The 24,760-nt window shown below is 29.0% G+C and overlaps 5 protein-coding genes across 13 annotated transcripts; 2 read left to right on the top strand and 3 right to left on the bottom strand.

The window, feature by feature from the left end:
• Window positions 1-948: 948 nt before the first annotated feature.
• On the top strand, window positions 949-3,699 carry LOC105257058 (bifunctional coenzyme A synthase). The gene is made up of 6 exons (XM_011267410.3): window positions 949-1,201; window positions 1,301-1,986; window positions 2,117-2,460; window positions 2,583-2,837; window positions 2,978-3,160; window positions 3,324-3,699. The coding sequence occupies exons 2-6, from the start codon at window positions 1,398-1,400 to the stop codon at window positions 3,522-3,524; spliced, it is 1,572 nt and encodes a 523-aa protein (XP_011265712.1). The 5' UTR covers window positions 949-1,201; window positions 1,301-1,397; the 3' UTR covers window positions 3,525-3,699.
• Window positions 3,681-4,784, bottom strand: LOC105257023 (intraflagellar transport protein 22 homolog). Its single transcript, XM_011267361.3, has 4 exons — window positions 4,652-4,784; window positions 4,352-4,521; window positions 4,067-4,266; window positions 3,681-3,913 (listed from the first exon to the last, which is right to left on the bottom strand). The coding sequence occupies exons 1-4, from the start codon at window positions 4,688-4,690 to the stop codon at window positions 3,750-3,752; spliced, it is 573 nt and encodes a 190-aa protein (XP_011265663.1). The 5' UTR covers window positions 4,691-4,784; the 3' UTR covers window positions 3,681-3,749.
• Window positions 4,785-5,149: 365 nt separating this feature from the next.
• On the bottom strand, window positions 5,150-13,061 carry LOC105257024 (putative uncharacterized protein DDB_G0271606). 7 transcript variants are annotated; one of them, XM_025409334.1, is made up of 8 exons: window positions 12,769-13,060; window positions 12,044-12,090; window positions 9,817-9,899; window positions 8,659-9,362; window positions 8,021-8,190; window positions 7,286-7,823; window positions 7,104-7,204; window positions 5,151-5,509 (listed from the first exon to the last, which is right to left on the bottom strand). In XM_025409334.1, exons 4-8 carry the CDS (start codon window positions 9,095-9,097, stop codon window positions 5,483-5,485), a joined length of 1,275 nt encoding a protein of 424 aa, XP_025265119.1. In that variant the 5' UTR covers window positions 9,098-9,362; window positions 9,817-9,899; window positions 12,044-12,090; window positions 12,769-13,060; the 3' UTR covers window positions 5,151-5,482. The 7 variants fall into 7 exon arrangements, with proteins under 7 accessions (XP_011265665.1, XP_011265664.1, XP_011265667.1 ...); XM_025409335.1 differs by lacking the exon at window positions 12,769-13,060 and adding an exon at window positions 12,348-12,434; XM_011267363.3 differs by lacking the exon at window positions 9,817-9,899 and having other exon boundaries at window positions 5,150-5,509; window positions 7,089-7,204; window positions 8,659-9,283; window positions 12,769-13,061.
• A 761-nt stretch (window positions 13,062-13,822) lies between these two features.
• On the bottom strand, window positions 13,823-17,491 carry LOC105257026 (WW domain-binding protein 11). Of its 2 annotated transcripts, XM_025409333.1 has the most exons (8): window positions 17,473-17,491; window positions 16,328-16,432; window positions 16,088-16,213; window positions 15,850-15,947; window positions 15,570-15,741; window positions 15,215-15,468; window positions 14,587-15,127; window positions 13,823-14,409 (listed from the first exon to the last, which is right to left on the bottom strand). In XM_025409333.1, the coding sequence occupies exons 2-8, from the start codon at window positions 16,389-16,391 to the stop codon at window positions 13,967-13,969; spliced, it is 1,698 nt and encodes a 565-aa protein (XP_025265118.1). In that variant the 5' UTR covers window positions 16,392-16,432; window positions 17,473-17,491; the 3' UTR covers window positions 13,823-13,966. The 2 variants fall into 2 exon arrangements, with proteins under 2 accessions (XP_025265118.1, XP_011265669.1); XM_011267367.3 differs by lacking the exon at window positions 17,473-17,491 and having other exon boundaries at window positions 16,328-16,519.
• Window positions 17,492-18,334: 843 nt separating this feature from the next.
• On the top strand, window positions 18,335-24,748 carry LOC105257027 (GRIP and coiled-coil domain-containing protein PFC0235w-like). 2 transcript variants are annotated; one of them, XM_025409360.1, is made up of 8 exons: window positions 18,335-18,347; window positions 19,799-20,008; window positions 20,107-20,280; window positions 20,376-20,574; window positions 20,916-21,111; window positions 21,198-21,283; window positions 21,376-24,598; window positions 24,702-24,748. In XM_025409360.1, the coding sequence occupies exons 2-7, from the start codon at window positions 19,822-19,824 to the stop codon at window positions 24,566-24,568; spliced, it is 4,035 nt and encodes a 1,344-aa protein (XP_025265145.1). In that variant the 5' UTR covers window positions 18,335-18,347; window positions 19,799-19,821; the 3' UTR covers window positions 24,569-24,598; window positions 24,702-24,748. The 2 variants fall into 2 exon arrangements, with proteins under 2 accessions (XP_025265145.1, XP_025265144.1); XM_025409359.1 differs by lacking the exon at window positions 18,335-18,347 and adding an exon at window positions 19,274-19,365.
• Window positions 24,749-24,760: the final 12 nt, after the last annotated feature.

The following is a 24,760-nucleotide window of genomic DNA, read 5'->3' as shown; positions in this document are numbered from 1 at the left end:
TGAGTGTCTTGTTATACTCTGGTGTTACCGGCATTTCGTGCACATAGCACGGAACGAAACCAGAAATTGTGCACATGATACCCTCTGAGAACATTCATGGACATTGGCTTTGTAGTTCATGTCCACGTTTTCAATGTCCATAGAGGGAATATCGCTTTCAGGGATCACCTAAAAGCAGGCCATGACATCTCTCAGTTTTCTCTCTGCTATACAGCGAATAAACGAGAAAATTTTAATATTTTTAATGTTATTGGCATATTTAATATAAAAAGCGCAACATATATTACAACTCTAAAGAAAAGTTTGCAATTAATTAATATATATTTCGATATTTTCTTTTATTAATTTTTAGAATTTTTAAATTATTTCGAGAAACAACTCCTGTCTGAAGTCATGAATAATGTGGCGATAAGATGAACGTGCGTCCCTTTTCTCTAATTTTATAGGACAAGAAATGGAAGATATGAAATTTTATAAAACAAGAAATGGAAGACATGAAATTCACATAATTAATCAGTCAATCATTATTAAACATTTTCAGCTATTTTGGACATATATCTATACGATATTTATAATAAAATACATGAAGAAATATATACATATATATATATATATATATATATATATATATATATATATATATATATATATATTTAAATCTAAGGGCTCTCACACACGAAATTGCATAGCTGTATATGCATAGCAGCATAAGACCATATGGACCAATGAGCATCGAGTATTAAGTCGCCATATTGACTTACATAACATAATACTCGATGTTCATTAGTCCATATGGTCTTATGTTATGCATATGCAGCTATGCAATGTCGTGTGTGATGGCCCTAATTGTCAAATATTAACATGTGCATATATTAACACTCATTTATGATTGTTATAGCTGATGATGCAGCATTTATAAGAAAAATGAATAAATTTGTTTACATTTAATTATTTGTAACAGAAATATTTTCTTGAAAATTTATTGATTGAAGTACATTTTTCATCCAATGTAACCTCTTCTCTGACAAAGAAACGAAAAAGATGCTATAATAAACTTGTCCAAGACGAGTTTTAATGTTGATTTCTAATCTTTAGTGGCTTGATAGTCCAATAAATAGTGTTTTATGGAAAAAAACCCATATAATTTTTGTCTTAGATAAGACAATTTTCGTCTTGCTACTGTGTACGACAATAATAATAGGTAAAAATAATTTTTCTTTTAAGATTTAAGCTTAATTAAGAAGTTTTTCTCATTTAAAAAATACGAAAAAATTAATTGATTAATTGCATAATTTCCTAGGCATTGGGTTCAAGGTCAAATAAGATTTAATTGTAAATTAAAATATTAAAAAGGATAGTTCTGGAAGTTGAAATAATTTTAATGTACCTATTTTGATATGGCAAATACTGGTTTATTAATATTAACAAATCCTGCAAAAGTGAGGAAGTTACTGCCTGTGATCAAGAAACATGTTTTGAAAACACTGTACATTCAATATTTCCCAGAGAAGAATATTTTTGCAGGAAACTATAGTGGTACAATATCACAAAAGAAAAGTCCTCAATATTCTAAGAATATTGCAGATATATATGTAAACACTTCCACAATTGCCTCTCGACTTGATATTCGTGTCTTACTCACCAACATGAAACATCCTGGTAGATCCATCATAAATACTAAAAAACCAGTAGAGATAGTAATCTTTGATCAAACATGCAGTAAGAAAGAAGCAGATACATTCATACAAGATTGTTTAGCTAATACATCGATGGATTATAGCTTTGTTACTTGTAACTATGATCAAGAGCAAAATGATAACAAAGATGTAGAACATGCTGTACAGAATTTAACAACTTACAAAAATGTAGTGTTGGGTGGCACATTTGATCGATTGCACAATGGTCATAAAATCTTATTAAGTGCAGCTGCTCTACGTTGTACAGAAAAACTTACTGTTGGTGTAACAGATATTAATATGATTTCTGGTATTGACTTCTCTTTTTTAATCTCTCAAATAATATCTTTGTATAATAATAACTTAAATTTAAAAAATTATAAAATATTTAATTAAATATTTTTGAAAATTAGAAATAAATAATAAGTATATTTTTTCAGGCAAATTACTATGGGAGCTTATACAACCATGTACAAAAAGAATAAGTGGAGTTAAAGAATTTTTAGAAGATGTAGATCCATCAATAACATATGATATTGTTCCTATCAATGATTTATACGGACCTACTAAAGAAGATCCAACATTAGAAATGATAGTTGTAAGTGAAGAAACAAAACGAGGAGGTGATAAAATCAATGAATTACGTTTGCAAAAAAATTTAAGCAAACTAGACATTTATATAGTAGAATTAGCAGGGGATGAATGTTATAATGAAATTGAAGAAGCAAAGATTAGTTCTAGTAATCATAGGATACGACTACTTGGTACAAGACTCCAAGCTCCTGTAAGTTTTCCACAAAATATATAATGTAATATGATAATAAATCATAAAATAATAATCTCGTATCTCGAATTTAGTTTGTGTATCTGGATGTATAAATTAATCTTTTGTTTCTTTTATTATAGAGGATAAATGATAAGCCTTCAGAACCATATATTATTGGTTTAACGGGTGGTATTGCAAGCGGAAAATCTTCAGTTGCTGAAAAGTTGGAAAAACTTGGTGCTGGCCTTGTAAATTGTGATAAACTAGCTCATGATCTATATTTACCTGGAAAAGATTGTTTTCATGCAATACTTGAACATTTTGGTTCTTCCATTCTCAATTCAGATGGATTTATAAATAGAAAATTACTTGGTGACATAGTGTTCAACAATAAGGTGTGTGTGTAACATATTTCATTATATATATATATATATATATATATATATATATATATATATATAATAATTCATATTAATATACTTTTAATCTTTTATTACTTACTATTTAATTTACTATAGATTTATACATATTTTAGGAGCAATTGGAAAAATTAAATAAATTAATCTGGCCTTTAATTTTACAAGAAGCTAAAAAACAAATAGATATTCTTTATTCAAAGGGTTATAATATCATTGTGATGGAAGCAGCTGTTTTGATTCAAGCTAAATGGCAGAATGTATGCCATGAAATTTGGACTTGCATCATTCCACAAAATGAGGTTGGTCTTTCAGATAAATTATATTCGTTTATTTATATTTAATGATAGAAATTTTTTGCTGTTTTATCATATACATTTTTTCAATCTTCTCTAATTATTTTTACATGGAATATTAGTAATTATTTACATAATATTATTTACTAACTTTCAAATGTACCTACAGGCTATAAAACGAATAATGAATAGAAACAAATTATCTGAAGAAGCAGCAAAGTTGCGAATTGAAATACAACCAAGTAATACAGAGCAAGTTAAAGAAGCCAATGTTGTTATATGTACTTTATGGTCTCATGAAATTACACTAGAACAAGTAGAAAAAGCATGGAAAGAATTAACAGCAGCTTTAGTCAAAGAACGAAAATAAATATTTATAAATTTTTCTTGTTCTATAATTATGGAAAAATTTAATTTTTATTTGTAAATAATATTTAATCATTTTATTCTGTGATACAATTTGTAATTAAAAAATATGTGAAGGAAATGTTGGTGATCAGGTAAAATGTAAATGATAATACAGAAATAGATCTTAATATCATAAAGGAGAAAGTTCTTCATTATTTACATAATTGCCATAAGAGATGAATATATATTATTTAGCAAATAATATATTGTCACTCAATATCAATTTCTCTTGTTTGTTTTCTTGCAGTTTTGTCATTAAGGTACTTAGAAACAACTGAAAGTCAGTTTTTAATTTATCCCCACCATCATCCACGTTACATTTGACATGAGAGACATTAGGGAAGCTAGATGCTTTAATTATATAAAATTGAGAAATAAATAATTAATAATACATAAGTATTTCGTGTTTTATACTATTTGAAAGAAACAATATAAAAGAAATATTAATGTAAAATTTATATATAAATATATATGTGTTATATCAATATTTATTAATATACTTACAAATAATTTTTGATGCACTTGATGTAGCATTATCAGAATCAAAGAAGAATATTACACAATTGTTTGGTCCCAGTTTAGCTCCACTAACAAAATAATCATAAAATTCTTTCAACTGTTTCGAAGAATCCTGCATTTTTGCACTATATACGAGTATCACACCATGTACGCCTTTACGTATAGCTGGCCAGCAGTTTTTGAATCTATAAAATATATATAAAATATCAAGATCATTTTTCTTTTATTTATAATCCAACATCGTGAAAATACATGTAATTTCCTCTATACTTGTGATCTCCACTGCAATCCCATAATTCGATGTCCCTCGAAGTACGTTCATTATTTATTTCGATGTCATTTATATCAAATTCCAATATTCGAACACCTTGAGTTGGACGATAGTCATACGGAATTTCTGTAGCATCTGCTAGAAAATTCGCTATTGTGGTCTTTCCGCTCTAAATAAATAAATAAGTGAATATGTACACACATACATACATATATGTAATAATATTGTTTCAATTATATAATTTTTAATATAATACAGTAATAAAACTTTTCATATCAATCAATAGAGAATTGTCTTACATTAATTGGTCCTATCATTATCAATTTTAAAGTATACATTATTTAACAATGATTGTTTCAGAAATACTTGCATTATATGCATCTGATGTGAACATGCACAACACAAGAACATATTGTTTGGCAATTGTTACTATAGTGACTATTACCTGATACAGTATAATCAATCTAAATAGTAATTACAGATATACATGATTAAAATAGTTTTTGAAATATATCTCGATTATAAAATTCATTAATTAAATAGTTTGAGAATTTTTACTTATATACAAAGAATAAACAAAATAATGATAAAGACGATAAAATGATAATGAGATAAAGACATTACAAGAAATTATTTTGTATTGAATTTAAATTGTATCTATTTCTTTTATAATATTTTGTAAAATAGCTTTACCTAGCTATAATAAAATATTTAAAAGGGCATTATAATATATTATAAAATATGTACACACAAAATAAATACATCACACATCCTGCAAAGATTTATAATTTTATTGAATATATTTATTACATTCTCATTACAATACTGTCTTTTTAACAATATACTTAGTACTATGTAGTATAAGTCAATTATGTGCCTAATGCCTTATTATATAGTAATTAACACATGATTATAATAAAAATTTCAACTCGATTTCTATGGTTAGTCATTATATTGTAAAGTACATTGTTTTGCTATATTATTTGTGGGAAAATTCTTCAATGTTAAATAAAAATACATTTGATTTTTCAAGATATGCACATTATAAATAATATCTTAAATATAAGATACATTTGATACCAAAAATGTTCAAGCATTGCTCATGTTCAACTTTATGTTCGACTCGATACTTAAAACTTGTTTTGAGAGAGATCCAACTAAAATGAAAAAGTTTTCAATTAATCATAAAGGAAATCCAAAATACTTGTTTGACAAACTAAAAGTAAGAAGCTATGAACAAAGAATAAGATTTTGAAAAATGCAAAAGTATATAGATAAAAATATTTAGTATGTAGATAAAAATATTTAATGTTATTTAGAGTATAAATATATTTTGAACGTGTATAATTAAAAAGAACATGTTATTAAATTTCTGTTGTACATTGATTATATCACAATTGCAATATTACATCTTTTGCATTTTGGCAAGTAGAAAAAAAAATAATAAATACATACATATAACTCACAGATCAAACTATTATAACACGGAATTTATATTTAATATATATTTAATATATATATTAATATATATTAAATATATATATTGTATTAATATTTTAAAAGGTTGACGGCACGGATTTTACTTGAATATAATTAAATTCCAAAAGTGAGTTAAACAGATTTGCTCACTAAATTCTCAATTATAAAGCCACAATATATGGATATATTACATTGTATATTTAATATTATATATATATAATTAATGTATAAAATAAGTTATGCAATTCAAATAGACCATATCACTTGCAGTTAATGATAGAAAAAAGTGATAAAAATGATAACTGAACGATTTAATGTCTTTATAATTAAGAAATTAAGGCATTCAATGTGTGAAACATAAACTTAAATTTATTTGGCTAATACATGAATGATAATGTCATCAGTTTAAAGAAAGTTAATTTTTTAAGGACATTGATTAATTTTTAATTGAAAATATGTATATATATATATATATATATATATATATATATATATATAATTTAAATAATAATTTATTGTAAGTAAATCGCCTAACTCCTCTCTAAAACCATATAAAAATTGAAATTAGTCATGTATTTGGTGTCAAAAGAAATTGGTGTTTTTTGCACAACTAATCAATTTCAATGAAAAATTAATTTTCTTTTAAAATGACGCATTATCGTTCATGTCTGATTCTTCCTATAATTAAATTTGTAATGTCTTTATCTTTTAATGATATTATTTTTCTCATTAATATGATGTATTAAGCATCATACAAATAATGTGTATATATCTTGATAATTAATTATTGAATATCATTTGATTTATATCATTATAATTTATATAGAATATTGTATAATTAATTATAAATCACATATATCTATTAATATAATTTTTAGGTATAAACTCTATTCTTGTAAAAAAAAACTATCATGTAGAGAAAATAACTTTATAGAATGTTAGGAATAATCATATCATTTGAATTGCGTGATTTAGTCAATTAATATCTATATCTACATTTTGACATACAATAAAAATTATATAATGTATATGATATAAAAGTAAATTTGACAAAAAATATACTAAAAATACAAGATTGTTAATGTGAAAAAATAAAATGAACATGTGCATTATAGACATTATAAATGTAATTATCTATGCTTTGTTAATAGAAATTATATTTCTAATATTTTAATTATAGTTTAATTATATAATTAATATTTTATGCTGTTTGAAAAAAAATTTTATTTGGAAAAATTATATTAAATGAAATTTTACATCTTAACCAACTACCATATTTTCCTGTTTTGCCGCATCTTCAGGATAAGTTAAGTCGTACAATGCTAACAATGCTGCTTTAGCTGCTGCCTTTTTAGCATCTTTTTTATTTTTAGCTGTAAAACAAAAATTTTTATTTATATATTAATAATAATGAAAACATTTTATAATAATTGTTTCATAAAGCTTATATATACCTGTCCCTGAATATTCAACTCCATCAATTTCAACAGCCAGAGTAAACATTGTATTTGGTGGATTACCGACACGGCTGAGTTCTACATATGTTAGTCCAGGCTTCATCTGATTCAGTAACATAACTGGGTGTATATTCACAGGATTAGGTGGAAGTTCCTTTTGAACGGGAGTTTTAGGTGCATTAGGATTATCTTTTTTGGCTCCCTTTGTCGCTGGCAAACCAGGTCGTGGAACTGGGACTGACGTTCCTTGATTATGCCATTCAAGGAAAAGTTTATAAAGCGCGAAACTGGCCAGTGAACTCCAGGGAATTTCATCTTCAGTATTAGTGTCCATAATAGTGTTATCCTCATTAATTTCTTCTTTTAGTCCCTCTATAGATGAATTAGCTTGTCCGTCTGATTCAGCATCTATACGTGCTTTCATAGATGCTGCTGTCATCTTTTCAAGTAATAAAGCTTTTAATGCATTCTCGGCTGCATTTTGACGAGCAAGTGGTTTAGATAACCCTTGTCCAACATAAGTTTTACCATCAAGCTGTAATGATATAAATTAATGACACATTTGAAAGAGAAAAGTTTTTATATCCATATCAGCATTATATATTAAACATAAAATAATATTCATTATAAAAAAATTTAATAGAATTTTAATTGAATTTAATTAATTTTAATTAATTTTAATTAAAGTGATAAAACAATAACATAATGCGCAAAAATTATTCCTAGTATTACCTCAGCATGAACAAGATAAAGTGAGTTTGTCATGGGTCCTTGGGTTTCAGGGAAAGTAAATTGAACTCCGGCTTTCATCTCATTCAAAACCATGATTGCATTTTTAGGCTGCAAAGTTTTCCTTAGACGCTGGTTCATACGAAGACGTTTCAATTTTTTATTTACCTTAACTACAAAAATAGTTATATTAGTTATGTAAATATAATAATACGACTAATGAAGGCTTATTATATGTATGTCAGTATAGAAATTCACATTGACTACAGGAAAATCAATGATCAATGGTACAGTGCCAGAGAATTCAACATTCCTGAATCTTCAAATTTGCGCAGTGAAATGTCATCATAAGGAAAAAGAAAATTGCTTTTATATTATAATATAAACAATAAATATACCATTAAAATCCTAAATTTTTTACTTATTTATACTCTTAAGTTTTAGCAGATTTTTTCATGCAAGTATTTATAAAATCATCAGAAAAATTATAATTAAAAATTTGTTTAAAAATCTCAAATATTTTGACAAAATTATACCTGTTTTTACATTATAAATATAAACTACATATTCAAATTGCAATTTTAGAGATAAATATATATAAAATTATGTATCTAATTTATAATTAATTTGAAGGTATTTACATCCAGGTATCTTTCTTCGCCATCTTGGTTGAGCATCTTGCATTTCAACATCTGTATCTTCTGTCTTCATATTATCATCATTAACATCAGAATTGTTATTAGTAGAAGTCGGAGTATGTACAGGAGGCACACAAGGTTGAGAAGTTACGGGCATTATTTGTGCAGCAGTTGTAGCTGGCTGCACATTTGCTGTGCTTTGCTTTAAAATTGGCTTTAATCGTTGCTGTAGTGGAGGCGGATTTGGTGTCTGCTGCTGCTGCTGTAATTGTTGTTGCATTTGTTGTATATGTTGTTGGGATTGTTGTTGCATTTGTTGCTGCGGCAATGACTGTTGATGCTGCTGTTGTAACATTTGCTGCTGTCCTTGTTGAATTTGCGATTTTAATTGTTGGGTAGGTGCTATAGTTGATAAAGGCCGTGTTGCTGTGGCTGCTGGCATTTGCGTTGGTTGTGGTTGTGGTTGTTGTTGCGACGGCGGCGGCGGCGGCTGCTGCTGCTGCTGCTGCTGCTGCTGCGACTGCGGCTGAGATTTGAAGCCTTGTGAGTTTTGTATGTTGCCTTGTTTGTAATTGCTTTGTTGATTGGACGTAGATTGCGATGCTTGGTAACTTCCTTGTGTATTATACTGTAAAACATAGGGTGGGTCGCCGCTACACAAGGAACCTCTACGGTTGTGCTACCCCACCAAGGTCTAGCATCGTATGCTAGAACAATTAAACGCTACCCCTATAGCTCATACCAACCATGTTACCTTTACTGTGGCCAACGTCTCTTTACTCATGACTGAGCTAAGTTTTTGTTGAATTAAAAATGTATTATATATTGATAAATAATATTTAATACGATAGAAGCTCTCTTATAGAAAAAAGCATAATGATGCAAATAATGTTTTTCTATTTTATATGTATATGCAAATTAAAATACACTTGAAAATAGTGAAAATAGATTATCATTAATAAAATCGTTAATATTATTAAGTAGTAAAGTTATATTATCAATTAATATAAATATGAAAATAATAAAATTTAATTTCTTATTCGGTTTAAGTAAAAAGTCCAGAAATCGAGATTGAGATATCATGCAGATATATAACATTTTTACAATAGTAAAATTTGCTTAGACACGAGTTCAGCACGAACTACCAAGAAAACGGCCTACGGTAGGGTATGCTATGTGGGTAACTGACGACCTAGTCCCTGGTCGAATGCACCTCCTCGGTATTGTTGTATAGCTACTAGTACCTGCGTTGCAGGGGAGGGGGAAGTAGGGACCACTAATTAGTATGTGCAAGTGAAATAATCTTGCTGACAGCAAATGGAATTCATATTTGGATTATGAAAACTAGCATATTTATATAATTAACATTATTACAATGCTTAATATCTCATGTATTATCAATATTTTAAATCATCATTTAAAAATGCACATTATATTAATTGTAACACATGATAACACTAACACTAATACCAATACTAATTTAAACACAAGATTTATGTGTCTAAATTAATAAGATTTAAAATTTAATTTCATTTAATCATTTCTTAATAGCATTGAAATTTATATTAATATCAATTTTCATATAATTAGAGCAAATAGATTTGTGATTAGATTATTGTAATATAAAAGTTATATCTTTCTAGAAGCATATATATTTTAAAAATAATAATAAATATTATGTTGACAAAAGTTAAGAAAGAAAACAATTTTATATATAATAAATATCAATTAAATTATATAAATAAATTAATATTATTTAAATACAAAATTTCAAACTGATAATTCAAATTTGATAAATTTATATTGAATTGTTTTGTACTTATTTATGTAGAAGATTAGATAATGTAGAATTCTTTGTTTTTAGACAATAAGAAATACAGATGTAAAAATTACATTATTATTTGTGTGTGTATGCAATAAGTTTTATTAACTCCATTATATGCCATTTTCTAAGAAATTATGTAGATATAAAATAAATATTAAAGCTGTTATAATTATATATTATAGCCGGAGCAATTACAAAATTTTTAATGAAATAGTAATTAAACTTCTTATATATTTTTGAAGATTTTATTAATCTAAATTTTAAGAAAAGTTTATATCGATATTTTTAATTCCTTAAAAAATAAAATATATTGGAGTTATTAAATCTTTTGCATTTGTATATGTATTTGTATATGTATAGGTGTGTATGTATACGTGTGTATTTATTTTTCAATTTTTAGATCAATCATATAATATAAATCAAATATTTTTAAATTAATAATTGCTTTGTTTCTTAACTTTTATAAGTATAATTAACTTTTATTTTTTGTCAACCTTAATCCTTATAGGTCATACACTTTTTTGCTGTTTTTGATTACAATTCTTGTTGCAATTTTAATTGTCGAAAAAAATCTACAAAAATTTTTACATGTTCCTTAATATTTATGAAAATAATTGTGTATAATAGTTAAAAAGTATGAACATTTGTTTTTATTGAGATTGAGAGAGTCTGTTATTAAAATATTGACAGATCAAAATGACCTTTAAGGGTTAATATATTTTCGAGATTAATGATAAATATAGGGTTTTCTTTAAAATAAAATTTGTAAAAAATTGAGTATTTATCTAATCTTTAAATATAAATCATCTGTTTTTTAAGGAGAGCATTATTATTTTAATTGCTTTTTAATATATTTTATGGTAACATCCTTTTCTTTACATAAAAAAGATGTAAAGATGTTTTAATAATTTACTTGAATTTTAATGTATACATATTGTCATAAATTTCATACACATACACACAATTTCATACATACACACACACACACACACACACAATTGTATTATATCATAGTTAATAGGAAAAATTAGGGAAATTCTTGAGATAAATTAAGCATATTATATAAATATGCCACATATAAGAATTAATTATAATAATGCTCTTAATCTATATCTTTTTTATATCTCTTTCCTAAAAGATAAAAAATTTATATAGTCTTATTTAAATATAATCAAAAAGACTATATTACCTCTTGAAGGAAAAATAATCATTATCTTAATAGAATAATATCTATGCAACTATTCCTACTTTGTTCAAGAGCAATGTGCGTAACTGTATTTTCATATAAAACTTTTATAAATTAAAATTATTGCATTCAATAATCTTAATTATTATATATGTATGTACATGTTTCAATACTAATAATACCTTTAATATATTTAATAATACCTTTACTGCACCTTGCATAACTGTTTTGTCTACCTTTACTTATCTGTGTATGATAATGTATATTAATATATCATTAATATAATAGATAAAACAATAGATATTATTATAAATATAAAATATGGATATATAACTATATATATATAAGATACTATATATAAGAAAGAGAAAACTTACAGGCATTGTATAGGATCCTTGAATTTGGGGATTATTTGGATTCCGCGCTGTAATACAGAATTATATTTATTAATACTTTATAAGAAAATATAACATGTGAATAATATTTTGCGCGCAACAAACTTAATCTTGAAATTTACTCAGTCCTCTAACAAAAAAAGAAAAAATCTTATTAAAATCAATTAAATATAATCTTGATCAGGAATATTTATGAAACTCTCGCTCAACTCAGTGTTTCAATACATGATACTCTCAGAAGCTAAAGAAATTGAATGAATGAATTTCATATTTTCAAGTTTCTTACTTTCAATATCACAACACTAATGGATATGTTGAGAAGTTCAAATATCACATATTATGCTTATAAATAGCGCTGTCATGCAACATGCTTGGGCAATATGATGAATAGAGGGATGAAGGTGGAGGGGGGAGAGGGAGAGAGAAAGAAGGGGAGGGAGAGAGAAAGAGGGGGAGGGAGAGAGAATGAATGACGCGGTATTTGCAGAAAACTGCCATTCTTCATTAACCGGTGTATGTGTTATTGATTTTTTTTTTACGAGAAATTATTTTCCATTCATTATATTTTGCTTATGTTATATTGATGATAGGATGTACAAGCCAAACCGAGATTTTTGTATATATGTATGTATAACACACACCACACACCACACACCACACACACACACATATATATAATAAATATATATTCATATATATAATCTTACCATTGCCGTAGCCCTGATTTTGTCTGCTTCGTGTATACATGTTGAGACTCTGATTTGGAGTCTTCGTCTTCGGTTAAAACTACGATCCAACAAACGCGTAAGAGCGTTTGATTTCTCACACGGTTCCTTCCGTGAAAAAAAAATCTGTCAAAGAGGATGTGCGAATGAACACACTTAATTAATCGAATTTATCACTGTTCTTGCATAAGGATGTTTTTCGGTAATTCGATATTGCTCGATATTTCCGATTTCCGCTATACTTGCTCTTGCTCTTGGCGTGAAGAAAAAGGAAATGACGTTCTTCGTTGAATATCGGAAATAGCAAAATCGCCATGTTACTTTTGACTGATGCGCGGTATATTCAACGATATTTCAAAGGATTTTGGGAACTGCAAAGAATAATTCAAAGTTACAAAGTTACATTTCTTATAATCAAATTGCAAAATGAAAATTGTTATATAATTAAGATATATTATAAAATATTATAATATTATATAGAAAGACAAATGGCAGAATAAAAGCGATGATTTATATTTTACAAATTCGTGTAAATATGTATATAATTTAATTAAATATTTATAAATATAAAATGCTAATTTAATATTAAAAAAATATAACATTAAAAATATTTTACTTAAATTTACATATTTCTATTATAAATTTATTTTTCAATTTATGTAAAATAGAACATTTTTCTTTGTTGCATTTAGAATTCTTTCTTCAATATCAATTGAATGAGTTAAAAAAAATAATAATTTAAATCGACAAGACCAAAGCTTTCTGTAAAGAAGTTGTTAACATATATTTATTTGCAAGTTAGATTGTATAATCCTAAATATTCTTTCTTACATTTTTATTAAATATAAAATTATTTAAAAATAAATTCAAAAAATTCGGGAAAATTAGTTTAAAAAATTTATTATATATTTATATTATAATATATTTATAAATTTATTACTCTATTATATTTGTCATGATTACTTATTAATACAATCTGCTGATTAATATTATTTCTTCAAGATTTTCAATTTATGTGAATGTTTTATTTCTTCGTCCATAAATTAAAAAATATTCACAGCTGATATTAAGTAATAACAAAAATCATATGTTTTTAATGATGCTTGTATATTATACAAATGTTTATATTGATTACTCCAATTGAATAAAATTGAATTAATTATATATTTTCTATCAATTTTCAGAGTAATCCTTCCATTTCTTGCATAAACTGCATATATGCATCATCTTTTGTCTTAGGTTGTGTTGTTCTAAGTGGTTGTGTTTCCGGTAATCTTTCTGTAATTCTAGAAATACTGCTGGATTTTTTCTTATCATCTCTCTTCACCCGCAGGGATGTTGGTAAGAATCTTGTAACATCAGCAGCCAGATTCCTAATTTGTGGTTTTGCCTCGATAGTAGTACTACTTTTTCCATCTTTGTCTTTTCTATTGATTAATTGTGGTGCAGCAGAAAGAACGTTGGGCGTCTTAGGCTGTGCAGTCGTTCCAGATTGCGTTTGCATTTGAGGATTTGTAATATTCGACATATTTGACATATTTGACATTTGCATTTGAGGTGGTGGCATTCTGGGAATGCTAGGAGGTCCGGGTCTCAATATTCTTGGCATTCCAGGTGGAGGACCTGTAAAACAATTATTCATATTATATAATCTCTTCTGCATATAAATATATTCATTGATGAATGAATATATTCATTGATAAATGATGTGGTTTACATTAAATCTATGAAATTAAATTTATATTGAATATTAAATATATAAATTTCAAAAAAAAGATATATAAAATAAAAAATGTTAACCAGGTGGTAATCGAAGTCCGATACGAGGCGGTGGCGGCGGTGGCATTCTGAGATGTAATGGCGGTGGAGGTGGCCGATAAAGTAAGGGTGGAGGTGGTATACCCATTGGCGGCATCACATGTTGCTGCGCATGCTGTGTATGAGGATGAGACGCGTGTTGCCCATGGCCGGAGAGATGATCCGATGCCCCAGGCGGTTCCAACTCTTCGTCATCTCCCTTATTATTGGACTTGTTATTATTAGATTTAGCATTAGGTTCGTTTTCTGCTTCCAATAGCGATAATCGTGCATTAAGATCTTGAGCACGCTCAGTCTCCCTCTTTTTATGAACAACTTCCATCTCTCGCATAAACTGATCAATATCTTGACCAGCCATAGCTAACATTTTCTGCTGCAACGTAGTTGGTTTGACTTTTGCCATGTCTCTGTCTTTTTCCTTCTCTTTCTCCACATCTTTTTCCTTATTTTCTGACTCTTGTTTATTGTCCTCTTTGTCATCAGCAAATCGTATCGTTCTTGATTTTGCTGGTGGATCTTTAACCTGTCAATTGCAAAAATATTAATATTAATATTACTTACATCTTATAATTAAGTTTAGTATTGTAAGTTATATATTAAATTTAAATACATGTTCAACTGTGTCTTCATCATCACTTGATAGCTCAGGAGGTGGAAATGGTGGTACACCAGGTGGCTCCTTATTAGGTGCCAATGTTGGTACAGATGAAGAAGTAGCATATGCACTAGTCTTTTTTAAGATGCTTGGTGGTATCGGGATATTTATTAGAGGATGATGCTGTGATATATAATGAGGATGAGGTGGATACATATGTGCAGGTGGTTGTGGCATATCTGGTAATGGGATCTGCGATGTCAAAGATCCTATGGAAATATTTTTATTAGTTATATCAAAAAGAAATTTAAAAATTGTATTATAAAAAAGTTTGTTTTAGTTTTATAATTATCTTTTAGAGTAACATTACCTGGATACATCCTGGATATATCATTAGCAGCCGATGGCAATGGAATTTCATCAACTTGTACTTGTTGCGCATGTCGTACAGCTTCAAAATAAGAAACTAAGTCTATCCTTCTACGTTCATATTGTATCAATTGTTCCTTTAATTCTGACCATTTTTCTTGATCATCTTTTGCCTGAAAAGCAATATATTAATTATATTGCAATTGACAAATCAAATAGTCAATTTTTACCATAAGCTTACCAATGAGGAAAATTTATAATCATGCTATTTACATACTTACATACATTTTTAAGACACGGTCTAAAGTCTCCTTAAGTTTTTTTCGTTTATCCTTCAAAACTTTTTCATTCAAAGGAGGTGGTTGCATTACATTGTATTCTAGAACAAAAATTACATTATGTATATAATACTGTTCTAAAATTAAAGTATAATCTGTACATTTACACAATTATACAATTAAAGTATAATCTGTACTAAAATTAAAGTATAATCTATACAAAATATAATTTTTCACTAACCCATTTGATCAATCTTCTCCATTTCTTCAATAATCTGCGCTGGATCTTTGCCTTTTAAAACAGCTGCTCTTACTAATTGTCGTTGCTTTTTATTCTTTTTTAATTCCTTCTTACGCGCTTCCTTTCCTGTAATAAAAGTGATAGTTAAATATTTTCACATTATACATTTTTCTTAATTATTAAAGAGAGAGGAATGTTTTTTAAAAATAGAGATAATTGGTTATATTTTAAAATACTAACGTGCTTGATCAGTGGGATTCATATATTTCCCACTCTTTGTGGTATTAATCGAACGGCGTCCCATTTTTGCGTTATTTTTATCACCACAATTTTATTGACAAAATTCTGCAAAATTTTATGTCAATAATATTATTTACGTTGTTTGAGAAAAGGGATAACACATCCAACATTTCAAAGATGTATTGATCAGAAAACTAACAGAAAAAGTGATTTTAAGAACGCATTTAGGGCGCATTCACACCTTGGCAGTAAAGCAGAAAGCCAAATAGAAAAGACTCGCGCTGGTAATAATAAAGGTGCAATTTCATTGACGCTAGAAACCAGCGGCAAATTAAAATCACTAGACTTTCTCTAGATTTGGCGTCAATAAAGGGTGCTTTCCAGCTATGGTAACACAATGATACACTGTGTGACACAGTGTTACACAGTGTCGACTTGTAGTTGGAACGCTTTTTAGCTTTTTTATTTTGCCACTAGAGTGCAGGGCAGTCACTTTTAATAGTTGTCACTAGGTCTAAATTTTCAGAACGTTCCCACACAACATTATGTCGTCTTAAAGACGTCTAGATGTCTTTAAGTCGTCTTTTGATGTCTTTTGGACGCAATATCACGCAATACCATTCTTAAAAAAATTAATGATACCAAATATGAAATGTTATGTTGGCACTCACTGGGGTGCAACAAAACGACGACACAGGCGAACACAGCATTTTTGCTGTGTACGATTGTGTCGACTTGTGTCGTAGTTGGAAAGCACCTGTGTCGACACTGTAGCGACACAGTGTCGCCTGTGTTGCTTGCTGGAAAGCACCCAAAATAAAGTTCAAACAGTTTCAACTTTTTCAGTGTGTAAAGCGGCCTTTTCATTGACGCTACTTTTTAGCGTCAATGAAATTGCACCTTAACAGTTGGCAGCCCTACGAGATAGGCTGTGCAGCATATAACTGCGCGTATATAAAATAAATTTGAAATCGCTTCTAGCTAACCATCTTCACGCGATCGACTTTATTTGAATTGCACGACACCGCATCGAATTTATGATGCGGCGCCGATTTGTTCGAACGTAATTTGGGACATCGCGATGCTGTATAAGCATCGAATGAGCACAAATTGTCACGCAAATATGATAAATCACATCTACTCACCGTTCACCGGCTGTTCCACAGGCTGCTCCACTCGTTCGCCTCGGGACGTCCCATTCCGATCTTGATGCACACGATATCATCAACGCGAACGCGCGACACTTTATTCGGCACTCCCGATATTCGCTCGCATCCGATAATCATCATCAAGGGCGTAAATAATGCGACGCAACTTCGCTCCATCTTCGCGATGACGCCATCACTGAATGTCGTCAAAAATCGCTGTCGCGCGTTTCCATCGACACACTATAAAAGTCGCGCGATCATCCTTCGACACTTTCGACGCTCGTTCACTCGCGATATTCGTTTAAAAACGGTTAAAAGACACGAAAAATGCGGACGTACGACGATCCGTGTAACTGCGTATGACTCCAAGTCACGTATGACGCGTATGACGTACTATGACGCGTATGACGTAGCAGTCACGCGCCAACATGGCGGCCGAACCAGTGCGCACTGGTTCGGCCGCCATGTTGGCGCGTGACGTCACTGCGACGTCATACGCGAATCGGAGTCACACGCAGTTACACGGATCGTCGTACGTCCGCATTTTTCGCGTCTTTTAACCGTTTTTAAACGAATATCGCGAGTGAAAGAGCGTCGAAAGTGTTCAAGGATGATCGCGCGACTTTCATAATATGTCGGTGAAAGTGCGCGACAGCTATTTTTCACAGTTCAGTGATAGCGCGATCGCGAAGATGGAGCGAAGTCGCGTCGCGTTATTTGCGCCCTTGATGATGATTATCGGATGCGAGCGAATATCGGGAGTGCCGAATAAAGTGTCGCGCGTTCGCGTTGATGATATCGTGCGCATCAAGATCGGAATGGGACGTCCCGAGGCGAGCGAGTGGAGCGGCCTGTGGAACAGCCGGTGAACGGTGAGTAGATGATTTATCATATTTGCGTGACAATTCGTGCTCATTCGACGCTTATACAGCATCGCGATGTCTCGAATTACGTTCGAACAAATCGGCGCCGCATCATAATTCGATGCGATGCCGTGCAATTCAAATAAAGTCGATCGCGTGAAGATGGTTAGGCTAGAAGCGATTTCAAATTTATTTTATATACGCGCAGTGCTGCACAGCTTATCTCGTAGGGCTGCCAACTGTTAGGTGCAATTTCATTGACGCTAAAAAGTAGCGTCAATGAAAAGGCCGCTTTACACACTGAAAAAGTTGAAACTGTTTGAACTTTATTTTATTGACGCCATATCTAGAGAAAGTCTAGTGATTTTAATTTGCCGCTGGTTTCTAGCGTCAATGAAATTGCACCTTAAAGGTGCGGCCTTATTGACGCTAAAAAGTAGCGTCAACCATTGGTTGAACAAAGAGGTAAGTATACTTACCTCTTTGTTCAACCAATGGTTGACGCTACTTTTTAGCGTCAATGAGGCCGCACCTTAAGGCACTAAATATATAAGCAGTGAGACGAGCAAAAAGTAGAAATTGTGACTACCAACGCGAGTTCTAATTGACTTCTAACTTTTTTGCCAAGGTATGAATACGACTTTACTCTATTTCATTTGTGTTTCTTGCCAAAAAAAGGACTTTTATTTTTTTTAAAAAAAGACCCATTATTTATGGAAAGACGAACAAGGACGGAGCATGTTCATTGGCCGCATTCAATGGACTCAACCGCTAAGTAACAATCGAACATGATTGGTCTCTACTTTCAGAACCGACCAATCGACATCGAATTACATCGGAAAATCTAGTAATGTTGCCCAACTGTTGAGTCCGTTGAATGCGATCACTGTGCACACGAGTACTTTTTCCGAACACACCCTAAATTACAGTTTGCTTACATACTGCTTACTACCAGCGCGAGTTTTGGTTGGCTTCTACTTTACAAAGAGAGTTACAAGCATACAAAAAAGAAATTCAAACAAATCAAGTTTGTATTATTAATTGCCTGCATATTCTCTTTGAATATATTACAGTTATTACAATATTAGTTATAATATTAAATATCGTTGATATTGCGCGTTTTTCAATAAGAAACACAATTGACACAGTATAACGTATAATACAACGAATCATTTCATTCTTATTTATTTATTTGATAAAAATGAGATTCCCATTATGTCTTTGTTTTTAGTGCATTATTAATGTTCTTTCTAAGTGAATTTCTAGTAAAAGTGACACAACTTATTGAGAATTTATTAATACTTTATAGAATTTAATTATTAAACTTATATAGTAGGATAACCAAGTTTGTAAAAAAAGATGTTCTTGCTCATATTTCAATTATTTGTTTACGTTTGATACAATTATATACTTTTAATATATGAATTTTACTTTTAATAGATGAATTTTTGTTCATGCAGATTTACATATTTAATTGGAAAAAATGGCTCAGTATGTTGCACATGATTTAAGTAAGGTACCACGAACCAAAGATGTAAAGATACAAGAAGATGTTATGTTTCTTCAAATGGGTCTTCCAGAAAATATTTTGGATGGATTAACAGTTGCTGGATTTCAACGACCATCTCCCATTCAGTTAAAAGCCATTCCATTAGGCCGTTGTGGATTCGGTACTTATAATATATATATATACACACACGCGTGTGTGTGTATTTAATAATATAAAGACTGATACTTATATATTAATGTATACTGCATTGATTTACAGATCTGATAATACATGCAAAATCAGGAACTGGAAAAACTATAGTATTTGGCATAATAGCTCTTGAAGTATTAAATATTGAAATATTATCTCCACAAGTTTTAATAATAACACCTACTAGAGAGATTTCTATTCAAATATCTCAAGTTCTTCAAACAATAGGTTCAAGAATAAAAGGTATCTCTACTGAAATTGGTGCTTAATTTTTTTTTAGAGAAATTTATTTCTATCTTGGTCAATTATATATTATATATTTATATATTTTGTTTTAGGATTAAAGATTGAGTATTTTGTGGGGGGAATATCGATAGAAGAAGATAAGAAAAAGCTACAATGCCATATAGCTGTTGGTGCTCCTGGCAGAATTAAGCACTTAATTGAAAAGAAATTTCTTACAGTTTCAACAATGAAATTATTTGTTCTTGATGAAGTAGACAAATTAATGGAGTTCAATTTTCAAACAGATATCAAGTTAGTATAAAATTTAAATTTATAAACTTGTGCCAAGTACTAAGTTTGTGCATTTATACATATCAAGGATTATCGTATTCAAATTAAGACCAAATATTATATATCATTTGTTATATATATATATATATATATATATATATATATATATATATATAATATTTGGTATAAACTATCATTAGTACACTATTTATACTATTTGGTGGAATATATATGTTAAATGTTTCTTTAATTAAAGTGATTGTTTTTACATTTAGGTGCATGTTGGGTTTTAATTTATATCAATACAATCTAAATTTATTATTAGTAATTTAAGGTACAATAATATTAATTTTTTTCTGTAGTTACATATTTTCTAAACTACCACGCAGTAAGCAAGTTATAGCCTCGAGTGCTACTTATCCTAAAGATTTAGAAACTTTTCTACAAACATACATGTTTTCTCCAATAATAACATCGCCAGACCTTCATGCACCAATTTTGATTGGAGTCAAACAATTTGTGACTGTGATTCCTGCACATCCCAATACTATGAAGCAGGTTTTTGATTTATTATAAAATTTAAACAACTAATTTTTATTTTAATGACAAATGAATTTCCTATACACTATCTGTTATATTTTTAGGTAAAAATAAAAGTTAATGAATTAGTGAAAATTCTTACAAAGATTCCATTTAAACAAAGTCTAGTTTTTATGAATTATCAATCAAGGTATGCATAAAGTAATTTGTTTTAATAATTATTTAACTTTTTAATATTTAATAGATGATAATTATTTATTGTTCTTTGTACTATTTTTGTAGGGCTCAATCAGTAAGCAATACAATTAATTCTATGGGCTTCTCATCTTTATATATTACTGGAAGTCAAGACATGACTAATAGATTGGAGACAATTGAAAAGTTAAGAAATTGTGAATGTAGAATTGTAGTATCTACAGATCTAACTGCAAGGGGTATAGATGTAGAAAATATTAATATGGTTATAAATTTTGATGTATCTACAAATCCGGCGACATATTTACATAGAATTGGAAGAGCTGGTCGCTATGGATCTCGTGGAATTTCTATCACCATTATTTCTGAAAGTGAACTTCCATCATTTAAAAAATTATTAACTTCAGTTGGTGGACCAAACTTTTATTTGTTCAAACTCAATTCTAATTATGCAGAAGATGTTTGGGCCGACGATATTACAGTATTTGAAAAAGTTTACTCAAAGTCTGACAATGAAACGAGCAACATAAATACTGATCAAACATTTCTAAAATTTGAACATGGTACGCCTATATCATTATTTTCAGCAATCAATGATACATCATCAACAGAAAGTGACACTATAAATATTTCTAGTCTGAAACATGAAAATTGTGAAAGCATCTCATCCATGGGTACAGTAGTCAATAATAAATTATCATCAGAAAGTAATATTGTAAATACTGCTATTGCAAAATATGACAAATGTGAAAATATCCCATTGAAGTGTGACATAACACTCAATGATATACCATCATCAGAGAATAATATTGCAAATCCTATTACAATAAAATTACATGAAAAATCTAATACCCATATTTCACAAAAAAACATAAAACATGATACTGTATCTAATAATTTACCTATAGAGCCAAAAAAAATGAATTTAAATGAGAAAATAAAAATTAGTTCATTATTACAATATCATGTTCAAGAAAAAATCAATCTTCAACAATCTAAAAAACATGAAGAGTCAACTACAAAATCTAATGGAGTTAAAATTCCTGAAGAGAAAACTGATCACGAAGATCAAAATTTATCAGACTCTTATGAATCTGTAGTCTCAGCTGGATCAGATAACATACATAAATTTAAAATAACTCTTGATTCAGATAATCCTTCCTTCATGGAAAAACTAAATGAAGATGTCGTGTTTGAAGTAGATTTATCAAATATAAAGGATTATAAAAATACACAAGGAAGTATTGATATTGAAAATATCATCCAATATATGAAGGCTCTACCAAATAATGAACAAGAAAAAAATGAAACAGAAAATGATAAGAAATTGATAATAATGAAAATGGATGATAATAAAGAAACTTCTACAAATGTTTATCAGGATACATGCTCTATGAAAGATTCTACTTTAATGCACAATTCACAATCGTACGATGACGATCGTACATCAAGTGAATTTGATAATAGTGAAGATAATGAAATATGGAAAAAATTAAATGATTACTTATTAATATGTGCTGAAGAAATTAATGACAAAGACAATTGTATAAATAATGAAGTATCATTTTTGAAAACAGCTTCCAATTGGAAAGAATTACTTGATCTCGAAATTAATTTATTAAATTATACATACAAAAATATGACGGATTCTGTCCATAAGCTAATATATGAAGAACATTTTTCTGCTTTAAAAACTTTTCTTAATATACAAAAACGGGCTTTCTTATGTGTTTTTCCGGAACTTCGTAATGATGAAGAAGTACAAGATACTTATATTTATTCGGGATCTAATTCAAATAATAATTTGATAGATATGTATAAAGAAATAGAAGACTTTAAAAGTCGTTTTTGTACAGTTACAACTGAATTTAACGCGTATTTTCCTTATCCTATAAATATTTATGAACATATGCCAAATTTAATGATGTCAAGTTCTGAAATTGAAGAATATCGTAAGGCATTACAGTATTTTAGTACATATTGCAATCCCAATAAAAAATTATTAGAAATAATAGATTATATAGCATTTTTGAGTAACACTGAAAAATACGATTTGATTACAAAAATCAAAGAACAAAATTTACCATTTTCGGAGATGAAAGCATTTCTTATTGAAGCAACAAAAAAAGATTTAAAAAATGATAAATTAACAGAACATGTACAAGTGCTTGAAAAACAGATTTCTTCAGAACAAAATGGTGAATTGACAGAGTGTCTGCAAGTGCCTCAGAAGTCAGTTTCTTTAGAAAATGAGACTAATAACACAATTCAACCTCAGGAGAATACTGAAACAGAATCTTCAGAAATAAATATAATAAAGAAGAATAATTCAAAAAGAAGTTCAAAGAAGATGCAAGAAGCTTATTCTAATGAAGTTATAACTGTCAATCAAAATAAACATGAAATACAAGATAAGAAACGTAATATTACTAATACAATTTTCAATAAAAATGAAGAAATTACAAATAAAGAAGATTCAAAAAATAGTAAGGAACTGTTGTTTCAACTAAATAAATCAATGAATGAAGAAGATAATCAAAGTGAAATATGCAGTACTGCAAGCAAGTCATCATCATTTGTATCATTCAATGAAGATTTATATTCAAGCACTAATAAAATTATATTCAATAAACAACAAGAAATGGCATCCAATAGTAATCAAAAAATCATGAACACTGCACATGGCAAAGAAGTTAAAAACTTTCAAAATATACCTATACAAACAAATGGCGTCTATTATGACAGTATAAACAACTCATATAGCAAACCTAGTAAACATATAAAATTTTATGAACATGATCCAAAGAATAATGTAGGAAATTCAGTTGCTTTTACAAAATATTCAACTTCAAATGCCACTATGGACATAAGAAAATCTTCTCAACATTTGTTAAAACCAACTATGCAACGTTTTTCTCCACAAATCTCATATCCTAATTTAAACTGTAATCTAAATACAAAAAAGGAAACCTGTTTATCAAATCAAATTGATCACCTTTATCAAAAGAGTGAACATATATCTGCTGATTTTCACCCTTCTCGCACACAAGAGAGGAAACCAATACAGTCTAATGTATCAAAGTATCGGAGACAGGAGGCCAATAATTATCCTAAAAACTCGAATATTCATAGACTAGATGATAATTTAATAAGCAATGTATATTCTGATGAAAGTGATATTGAGACCTTTCTATCTTCATTGCGAATGCAAACAGATCAGTTGCATTTACAGATTTATAAGTCAGAAATGTTCGAGAACTGGGTTTCATATGATCAATAATCCCGCGCAGAATTGAACTAATTAAAATATGTAAGTAAAATATAAGTAAAATATGTATATGATAGGGAGAATTAAGTGAATTATTAAAGGAAAGGAAGATTTATACAATCTACACTATAGGTGCATTTTTCAGATTATCTCTTCTCATGGATGTGTTTATGATCAAGTTGCGGCAGCAAAGAATAATATATG

Source organism: Camponotus floridanus, unplaced genomic scaffold (assembly GCF_003227725.1).
Source record: "Camponotus floridanus strain SB8 unplaced genomic scaffold, Cflo_v7.5 scaffold26, whole genome shotgun sequence".
In the NCBI taxonomy this organism is placed as follows: Eukaryota; Metazoa; Arthropoda; class Insecta; order Hymenoptera; family Formicidae; genus Camponotus; species Camponotus floridanus.
The sequence above is the reverse complement of the archived record's forward strand: the minus strand, read 5'-3'. Positions and strand labels throughout refer to the sequence as shown.